The sequence below is a fragment of the Zychaea mexicana genome, assembly GCF_025766255.1.
Source record: "Zychaea mexicana strain RSA 1403 chromosome Unknown BDB00scaffold_3, whole genome shotgun sequence".
Taxonomy (NCBI): Eukaryota; Fungi; Mucoromycota; class Mucoromycetes; order Mucorales; family Lichtheimiaceae; genus Zychaea; species Zychaea mexicana.
In genome coordinates, this window is record NW_026516666.1 from 1 (window position 1) to 10,943 (window position 10,943).

Consider the following 10,943-nt stretch of genomic DNA (forward strand, 5'->3'; position numbering starts at 1 on the left):
GTGAATGATCGCTATCTAGCTCTGAAAATGCTGTGATGATAGTCGAATATACGTCAAACTGACTACACTGCTGCATGTCGAAAAAATATTTCTGTCACTGTTATGTACTGCATTTTAAAACATATTAGCAGAATGAGAGTCTTGGTCTATGTAAAGCTCTTGGTAGCAAGGAAGCATTTTGTCGCATGGCCCAAGATGTTTTTACTGTATATTTGTGGTAGCCATAAATGTGCAAGTTGGTTTTTTGGGGGATGTAGTAATATCTTTTAGCTCACGCTGCTTGATGATATATTGCGGCGATAAGAAGAAACAGTCGGCTGTTCCTTTGTCCAGTTATTGTACTTCAAAAATTACATGCATCGATGAGTGATCTTGTGCTAAACATTGTTAACAGATTCCTCTCGTGGGCAATTTAATGCAGGGTCATTCGTTTACAGACAATGCGAAATGCTAACGCGTCAGTCGTTGTGTGTAACAAAGTACCATAAAAACACACCACGACAGCGGCTCGCGCAGTAACAACATGTACATTCTGTTGTATATCTTTCCAAGCTGCTCTAAAACTTATGACGTTCGGTGGAGTACAAGTAAATTGCGTTGCTTTAGGTGCACCACGCTCGAATCAATTAACGACAAGTGTTACACATATAATGCTGTGCTACAAAGATCTGGGGGACACATCATCATCGCGACCTCACACATCACAGATAAATAGCACATGCAGACTATGTTATCCAATAATGATTACGAGTCTTGTGTACACTACATTAGTCAATATGTAACAGCAGCTACAGTATTCCTCCTCGGTACTACGCGTACAGGTTATAAATACTAGCTACACTCGCTATAATTGATATCGTGTACATCGTTCAAGAAAGTAAAAATTTCTTAAAGGGATCCTTTTTGCTGGGCTGTCAAGTCGAGCTCGTTTACACCTACGTTGCCCAGATATGTACTGTCACTTCATCCACCTGCATTTTTTGCGATGGTATGGATACAAATGAACATTCCTTGTGGTCTTGCCCGAACAAAGCGCCTGCTGAACTATTCTCATGTACAATCCGTGTGGCCAGCTAACCCACAGCCAAAACCTGCTTGCACAACCCTTGCTCTGTGGAACGCACACTGGCAACATATTTTTCATCAAAAGCCATTTTGGCCTCAAGGTGTTGCTGCTGCTCGCGCAATCCGAATGCTCCATCATCTGCAACAAGAAAACCGCACAATAGCGTAGTTCGCATTTTCTCTCCTTTGCCTTCGTTTGCATCATATATTTTCTTCTCTGCGATGCCCGCCCTTGGCGGCATCTGAATAAACTCTTCATACACGAAAAAACGAAGACATCCAAATGTGTTTGTAAAACTTGCGACAAGTTCTTCGAGACATCTTTGCAATTGGCAAACCACACAAGAAATCGTCATTCCTCAGCAGTGGAAGTAAAATACAGCAATGATCAAGGTTTGTCTTTTTCTTGTCCACATAAGAAGCATCGCTCTAAACATTGCCGCCCACGTGTAGAATACTTTGCTGTTACAGCTGCATAATAAATCAACAATGACGTGTGTGATGTACTCTCTCATAGTTCATGACTGTTGATAAGTGGACAAGCACATGATACGCATGGACTCCGTCACGATCATTTCCTACCTGTTGATATATACAGCTGCACTGCTTACAACTGCTCTTTCAATTTAGAACGCCATAAAAAACCTGCTTTTTCGTTTCACTTCACTAATTGTTGCCGTGACAATGACATCCAAATATATTTGTGAATTTTGCGACACGCACTTCGAAACGTCTTGGCAATTAGCAAACCACAGGAGAAATGGGCATTCTCCAACAGTCGAAGTGAATTACAGCAATGATCAAGGTTTGTCTTTTTCTTTGTGCATATGAAAAGCATCATTCATTCGTTCACACTTGACTTAGGGGAAACCATTGCGATGGTACTGGAACGCGACATAGCTACCGGCGAGTTCGTTTGCACTATTTACAAAAAATCTATGACAACCGGCTCTACTGTACGATCGCACTTCAAAAGACATCGTGGCAACTACTCAGCAACAGCAAGCAGTAAGAGCGACTCGATAGGGTGTTAATCCCTATCTGTAAATCAAAAAAGGTTTTATTAATTAAATGTATATCATTGTTTAAACATATGTAGGAAAAAATAAAAAATTAGATTATAATTTTTTTATTTTTGAAACACTTAAGGTATTTCTTTTTTATTTTTTTTTAATTCTTTAAACAGTTTAAGTTTTGTATTAATCTGTTTAAACCCTTTATGTTGTAATATCCCTTTATGTTTAATTTAATACTTATAGTGGCGGAACAGTAGTGAGCAAGTCCCTTCTCTAGCCGAGGAATACCTGGATGAAGGTTAGCTTGACAGTGAAATCCTTAACTAAAATTAATTGTTATGGATTGATACTCATAATCGATATTACATGTCATAACTGTAATCCACATTACACGTCATAACTGCTTTCTTCTACATATTTATGGTGCATTTCATCTGTAATCGCCAATAATTTCTTCCAAATTTGAGATCTATCTACTTTACCCTAAGTCATTATATTTCAAATCTATACTTTAATAAACACTTTTAGGCATATAAAGAATAGTTATTGAAGTTTAGAAGTTGCAAAAAAAGTTTTAAAAAAAAGTTGATAGCTGTCAAAGATGGTTGGTCAAAGGCAATTTTCAGATATTTAGCAGGGAAGAATGCGATTTGAAACATGTTGCACAAGCGCGTCAGGGTTTTTAAGGTCCCATGTGAATAGCTATCAGCCAATCATGTTCGAGATTTGCTTTCCCTCACTCTCTATACTGTTTTACCATGGCTCCCCAAAGTAAGCACCAAAAGGCTGCTAAGAAAAAGCAATGTAATGATAATGGTCGTATTACCGTCACTGGAACCACATTGAACGAGGCAATTCAAACAACAATAGAAGAGGAGACAATCCCTTATGATTGGGAGATTGTTTAGGCATATTTGTAGGATATACCCAGAAAAGAAGCACTGGGATTAGTTAAAAGTTTTCTTCAAGAGAGTATACTTCACATCACAGAATTGCCATTCACTATTAACACGTTACATATATTACCGAATAAAGAATCTGAATTTTAAAGTTGAAAATTGAAACAAAATGAAGTTTTGGCGATTACAGACGAAATGCACCATATTAAACTCGTGAGGCAATGCCGATGAATCTAGTGAATCAGATGATGATGAAAATATCGATGTGAGAATTCTCACCGAACTGATCACAATGCCAGTCCCTGAAGCATCTACAGCGCCCAAACGAACTTACGAGGAAGCACTACTCTGTGCATCTCGCCTTGTATCTGCGAAACCAGAAACTCGAAATAAGGCACTGTGGATTCTGAATGAAATGCAGCTTCAACCATTTGCCTTAGTTGATTCCAATAATGTTAAACTTGCTGCAATAACACATAAAGACAATTTGATGCAAATGATCAAACCTGATTGTGATAATCAAATGCAGATCGAGCACGTCCACCAAGAAAAACGACAAAAGTAGACTGAAAATGCTAACACATCATCGTCAACCGTGGGACAAACACACCTTACGTCCATTATACACTACGGTCCATACAAGCATCATCTGATAAAACACTCGTATGCTGAAATGTCTCCAGAAATCGCCAATATGCTCAACACAGACTGGACTGTGTTGAGTTTCAATCCATAACAATTATTATTACTGTAAACAGTATATTAATTTTAGTTATGTCTTTCACTATCAAGCTAGCCTTCGTCCAAGTATTCCTCGGCTAGAGAAGGGACTTGCTCATTACTATTCCACTATTATAAGATTTGAATTAATCATAAAAGAATATTTTGTTTTTAATGGTTTAAACATGTTTATACAAAACCTATACATATTATATGAATTAAAAAAAAATTAAAGAAAATATCTTAAATGTTTCAAAAATAAAAAAATTATAATCTAATTTTTTTTTCCTATATATTCTTAAACAATTATATATATTTAATTAATAAAACCTTTTATAAATTACTGTTAAGGATTAATACCCGTTTCTATATTTCCAGTTGTTTGTGCGCAAATGCTAGCTGGTGCAATTGCAATCAATAACATGACCGAGGCAATGATTATCAACTGTGGGGAAGTTTACGGCCGAACTCAAATGGTAGATGTCCATCGAGAAAATTTCTCTACCAAAAAGGGATCACCACCTTCGACCACGTTACCCCTAGACAATACCAAGTACCCAAATGTGTGGATCACGACAAAAATGGACAGTGATGGCAAGAAGCTTATCATCGGTACTAAATCATGGAATCTACTGGTGACATCGTCACTGCGAATCGATACTGTTAAGCCTCCAAGTGTCAGTGGCACACATGTCCACTTCGATCTCGATCATGACCAAGCAAAGACAACTGCAATTTTTCTCAACATTGCATCGATCAAAAAAGCAAGTTTATTGGCAGAAAGCACATCCACGCGTATGATATCATAGTACGATGTACTTCATCAATTGCGACAAATCAGAATGCGCTTCTAATTTCCTTCTACATATACACTCTGTCGTTCATCAAGCTCACTCACTGATGACCATCGATCCCGACCATATACAATCTTCACACTGGCTGAACAAGATACGGGTGACTAAGATTCGGGTACCAAGGTTGCCTCTTAGCTAAATTACTATTAACTACGTGTAAAAATAATAATTAATAAAACACTATATTTAGTGTATGAATTTAATTTGATTACAAAGTTTAAATAAGATAGTTTCCCAAATTTTACAACATTCTTTGAGTAAATAGATCATATTATCATATTTAATAAAAATGTAAGACATGTGATCGTTGAGGATTCTAATCTTTTTAATTAGTTTCCTGCTGTTAATTCGAATTTATTAATTGTAACCAATAAGGTATAGCAAATTTTAAGAATTTCCCAGCATATAGTCTTATTTTCATCTCTATAATCTTCTGACTTTACTCTTGAAGATTAATTAAGAGATGCCACTTGACTTAATGGTTGTAACAGACCATAATATCCTACTTTATTAGGACCTAGTCGTCTTTGCATAGATCCCATAGCTTTTCGTTCTACAATAGTAATAAAAGCTACAGACATTAATAATAGTACAATAACAATAAGTACCTCAATAAATGATAATAGCATGAGTAAATAATTATATATATATAATCTTAATATTTCTTTAAAATTCTTCAAAAAAACTTATTAAGATTTAATAAGAAATAAAAAAAAATATTGATTATTAAATTTATCGTCATCAAGCCATTAGACTTAGTAAATTAATTTAATTAATTATTTAGACTAGAGCTTAAGCCCTGTTCTAGGTTTAGAAGATAAACTCTGTTCCCAGAACTTAATTATCTAAAAAAATTATAATATTAATTAGTAATTTTTAATTAATTACTTAATTAAGATACTCGTTTAGTAGGATTTAATAATAAAATAATTGGTCCTACCGTAGCTAATAATAGAATCATACTTGCAATAATTACAAATAGTGCATGAGAAGTGTATAATACTTGACCTAGACTATTAATTTGATCTAAAGATACAAATAAATTATCCCAAATTAAATGATTTACAAATAATGTTTCTAATTTATCTGATTTAAATGATAATAAATTAATTGAATCAAAAATTGCAGGTAAATCAAATTTTGAAATATTTGGATTAGTTAAACTTAAACCACTTACAAATAGAGTACCTAATACAAAAGCTAATAGGTAAGGATTAGAAGAATTTTCTATTGAATCTTGTAACTCTACTAATTTAATATTAAGCATCATTACTACGAAAAGGAATAAAATCGCGATTGCTCTAATATAAACAATTAAATATGCGAACTTCTCTCCTAAGGATTCTTTCTATACAAAGAATCTTTAATTAATCCTTTTGTAATTAATTTTATAATAATTTCTTTAGTTAATGGTTTAATATAATAATAATGATTTAAATATACTTTACTTGTATCTACAATTTTATAAAATGCATTTCTATCAATATTCATATAATCTAAACATGAACCTACAGATAAAAATGGAGTTCTATTAATTAAGTTATAATTAATATTATATACCATACTTTTCTACTTTTTGATTTATTAGCAACTAATGGTGCTTTATTTATATTAGCCTGGGGAGGGAATTACCTTAGCCTGGGCTAAGGTGAGCGATGTAGCCTCTGGCCCGGGCTAAAAGTATACATACAGAAGTTTGTACTTTAGGATATAAAGTAGATAAATATGATTTAATTAATAGAGTTAAAACATTCAATGTAGATAATTTTTTAATGATACATTTGTACTATTATTTAAAAGATATGTAATTATATTAAGTAATAATTTGTGTAAAGTAATAAATAATATAATTCTATATTTACGGGGCCACGTCAGTTGGTGCTCCCTGCGACTATTTAATAATGGTATTGGTCTTAATTAGAGTATAATCTAATTTTATTACTAAATATTAATAGATAAGTAATAATTATGTCCTACCTATATAAATATATAAATAAGATTAAATCTATTATACTTATTAAATTGTTTATATATATTTATCTACTATACCATTATTTAATCAACAGATTTTCATATATTTTACTCAATATTAAAATTAATTACTTAATGAATAATACTGTAAAAAAAAGATTACAAAAGAGATTTAAAAAAAAAGAATTAGATCTCAAGATAATTCTAGATCTAATTCTTTTAGGAGATTGGACTCTTTCTTAATGTTAGATTTAACTTGGTAAATCTAATATTTATCACTTGTAGTCTCTGAAGTATCTATTACACAGTTACTTACTGATTATCTCAATTAAATAATTGTCACCTTCTAGGTATATTTAATTATTAAGATGTCCCAGTATATAGAGTTTCAATTCCTAACAATTAATATTACAGTAAACAGTAAACTAATTTTAGTTAAGGATTTCACTGTCAAGCATTCTAATAAAAATCTAACTTCATTGATTTTTTATTGAACTGGGCGTCGTCGTACCTCCTAGCCTGTGTTAAATTAATTATAAAAGGATATAACTCTTTTAAAGGTCTAAAAAAGTTTATATAAAACTTAAACCTTTTGAAGAATTAAAAAAAAAGTTAAAAAAAAAGTTAAAAGTTTCAAAAATAAAAAAATTATAATCTAATTTTTTATTTTTTCATATATATCTTTAAACAATGATTTACCTTTAATGAATAAAACCTTTTAAAGAATTACAATTAAGGATTAACCCCCGTAGTGAATTTGATGGATAATAAATAATATCCTTGTTTGACAAGTTGCCCTAGACGTGATTACAAGTAGTTGTGGATCGCTGAAGAAATCTTTTGTCCATGGAATTCTAAAAAAATGCCCAGATGGACAGGTCAAGTCAATCTTGACAAATGTTGTTGCATTGTTTGGTGAGGACGAAGAGAAGGTGAAGATTACGAGAACAAACAGCTGAACAGACAGCTCGAAAGTCTCGCAGCATTGCTTTCTTCGGAAATTGCAACTGCAAACCGATCTGTCGCCGATATAATTCAAAATACCTTTTCTTCCTATACCTAAACTGTCATCTTCTTCGTCTGTACATTGTACCTTCTCTCCATCCACCTCTCTTATCATTTGTGAGTAAATCCCACCCTCTTCTTTACTTAATGCGATCCTTCTTTCTGTGCTGACATCGTCTAAAATACCTTTTCGTCCCATACCTAATAAGAGTGCAACATATTCTTCGTCTGCACATTGTACCTTCTCTGTATCAACCTCTCTTAGCATGTATGTAAGTAAAAACCATCCCTGTTTTTCATTGCGATCCTTCTTTTTATGCTACAATATGGCTATATGATATACATTTGTGGGATGTACAGTACCAAATTGGCTATAAATTTACAATAGTTTTTGATAAATCTAATAAATTGCTTGCTGCCATATTAAATTATATCATCCATTTTGATTTTTTATCAATTTTATGACATCATGTGACCAAAATCATGTATTCAATGATTATAAAAATTGAAAATCCATAATATAAACAAAGAACGACCCAATGGATACAACAAACTATACACCACTGATTACAAATGAAGTAAACTCAATTATTGCAAATTATTGGCAATTCCTAGAATGGAATTGGCCTACTGTACATAATAAATATAAACATAGAACTGATTTGAAACATATTAAATTCATAGAAAAAATTAAGGATGAATTGGTACGTAAATTAGGTTATGTTGCTGTATTTTATTTTCTAGTAGTTTTATATACAAACAAGGAATATCCCGGACCTTACTTTGAAATTGAAAAAGGATTGTTTTTATTATATCATTTAGTCTCTGGAGTATGTGGTGAAAAAATTTGAAAAATACTTACCACATAGCACATTTCATACATTTTATAAAAAGTTTTGGATGGATGAGGACAACTACAAACGAATCAACAAAATAGTAAATGATTCAATGAATAACATGTTTTCATCTATCAAATTACGTATTCTATCTGCTAGAAAGCATAATCCCGACTTATTTAAACATGTAACACTTGTATTGGATGGTCATGATTCAAGAATTAACTATGTAGATACTGAAATTGACCACTTTCAAAGAATGTATTCTTATAAATTTAAGAAGAATGGAATACGTACCCAATTTGTTAGTGATATGAATGATATGATTATTTATACTTCTAAAAGTGACTTTTGTTCTGATAGCTCAGATGGTAGCATGTTTTTAAACATGAAATTATTTAAATATATGTATGAGAATGACATAATGGCAGTTGATGGTGGATATACTTTGTTTATCACATAATTTACAGAGCTTGCTAATGAAAAAGGATATAACTTTAGCCATGATAATTTTATATACCCTGTACGTAAAAATGTAAATGAGCCCTTAACGATTACTGAGGATCATTTTAATAAGACATTTGGAAGTTTTAGGACAAAAGTTGAGAATCAATTTTCAGAAATTGGGAATAAATTCTGCCGATTCAATAATAACAAGTCAGTTGTTAAAATGGATAACATAAAATACTATAATCTGCAATTTTGTGTAGCTTGTTTATTAAAAAATATTACAAAATTTGTAGAAATGTTCAATATTCCTATTTTACCACACTATAAACTATGGCACAGTAATGATTTTGATTTTCTAGTAGAGCATAAACTAATTGATATAGTGGTCAGCAATGATAAACAAAATAAAGATAAACTGGATAAAATGATCAGATTACAAAATGACCTGCTTAATATGGCTATATCAAATGAAGAAATGACTGTTGATAATGAATCTGATAATAATTCAAATCAGAGTAATAGTGATAATGATGATGTTCCAAGATTTAATGAGTGTAGTAAAAAAAGAAAGCGAAATAAAGTGAAACAACGAGCAATGGCATCATATGAAATAGAAGAGATTATTAGGCATAAAACTGAAAATGGTACATATTTGTTTGAAGTAAAATGGGTTGGATATAGTGCTGATGATAACAGTTGGTTATCAATTGATAAATTTAATCAAAAGGATTTATTGAAGGAATATATCAATAAGCATAATCTTGGTATATTATAAAATTGCATACTCTGGGTAATATATCATTGATACCATATTATTTAAAAATATTGATTGTATTTAAGGAATAATTGAATTGAAACATAAATAAAATAGGTTTCCTATAATAAATTTAATAGGTTGGTTTTTTTCTTTTTCTTGTTTTCTTTTTTTTCAATTTTCTCATCTTCAGTGTTATTAGATTTATAAACAACAAGTTTTTTATTTTTAGGAATATGAAGCTTACTATGTTGACAGCAAAGGTAATTCTTTTTACCATCAGGTAAATTTGTTCTGATTTTTCTACCACAAAACTGACCATCACGTTTTCCTTTTTTAAATTTATAGGTACAAAATTTATTATTCATGCTCAAGTATAAAAAGTAGTCAGTTAAAAACAATGACTTTATTTTATTTTGTAATTTCATTTTTAATTTTTCTACAATATTTTGATTAATGTAAGATTCCAATTCATTTTCCATAAATACATCTAATTCTTTGTTCAGATTATTATGTAATTGGATATGGTTGATTGGGAGGAATTCGTTTAATGCAACCATTTTGATTGAATCTGTGAAACAATTTCTTTTTTTAAATACAAAAATTCAAAAAGTAATTGAGTTTGAAATTTATTTCTTGGCATAAATTAAAAGTTTTCTGATAACATTTCTATTAAATGCTCTCAAAACCTATATTCATTACCATTTTCAATATACAATTCATCATCATTTTTGAAAAATCCTTCAATATCTTGCTCATCAATTTCAATATTTTCTTTTTCATTAAATATCTTTTTAATTATATTCATAAATAAAATTAGATCTACTATTTTAAATAAATTCTTATAATGATTAAATTTAATTAGCTTGTATGCAACAAATATAGGATCATATATAATATTTCTAATTTTTAACTTGTAAATTTTAATATGCTTCTTTACAATATAATGCTCACCATCATAAATTTTATCACTTTTATGTACTAAATACTTTTTTTGATGAACATATTCTAATAATAAATATTTTACCATAAATTTAGTAATACTTACAATATTTTCTTCAACTGGTATATAACATAATGTGGATAAATCTTCAATATACTTTGAATTCATACCTGGCATTCCTTTCTTAGAGGGTTAACTATTAATATAGTGATTAAAAAAATTTAATAAATTTTTTATAATCTATAATTTCTTTTTATATATCATAAATCACCCATAATGTTCATTAGAAAAGTAAAGTTACACTTAACTTTCTCTAATTGAACACTTAAATTATATATCAAAAAACAAAAACAAATTATTTTATTTTTTTTTCTTTAAGTCCTTGAAAATATACATCTTTGATTTATATTTAGCGACTAAAAGGAGCTAT

The 10,943-nt window shown here is 30.6% G+C and overlaps 3 protein-coding genes across 3 annotated transcripts; 2 read left to right on the plus strand and 1 right to left on the minus strand.

Moving 5' to 3' along the window:
• Positions 1–3,272: 3,272 nt before the first annotated feature.
• On the plus strand, positions 3,273–3,545 carry BDB00DRAFT_866900 (uncharacterized protein; the record flags this gene model as incomplete). Its single annotated transcript, XM_053126280.1, has 2 exons — positions 3,273–3,434; positions 3,510–3,545. The coding sequence occupies 2 exons, from the start codon at positions 3,273–3,275 to the stop codon at positions 3,543–3,545; spliced, it is 198 nt and encodes a 65-aa protein (XP_052985088.1).
• A 547-nt stretch (positions 3,546–4,092) lies between these two features.
• On the plus strand, positions 4,093–4,509 carry BDB00DRAFT_866901 (uncharacterized protein; the record flags this gene model as incomplete). Its single annotated transcript, XM_053126281.1, has 1 exon — positions 4,093–4,509. The coding sequence occupies one exon, from the start codon at positions 4,093–4,095 to the stop codon at positions 4,507–4,509; it is 417 nt and encodes a 138-aa protein (XP_052985089.1).
• A 937-nt stretch (positions 4,510–5,446) lies between these two features.
• Positions 5,447–5,878, minus strand: BDB00DRAFT_754259 (uncharacterized protein; the record flags this gene model as incomplete). Its single annotated transcript, XM_053118749.1, has 1 exon — positions 5,447–5,878. A coding segment is annotated over one exon (432 nt), but the record flags the coding sequence as incomplete, so codon positions are not given.
• Positions 5,879–10,943: the final 5,065 nt, after the last annotated feature.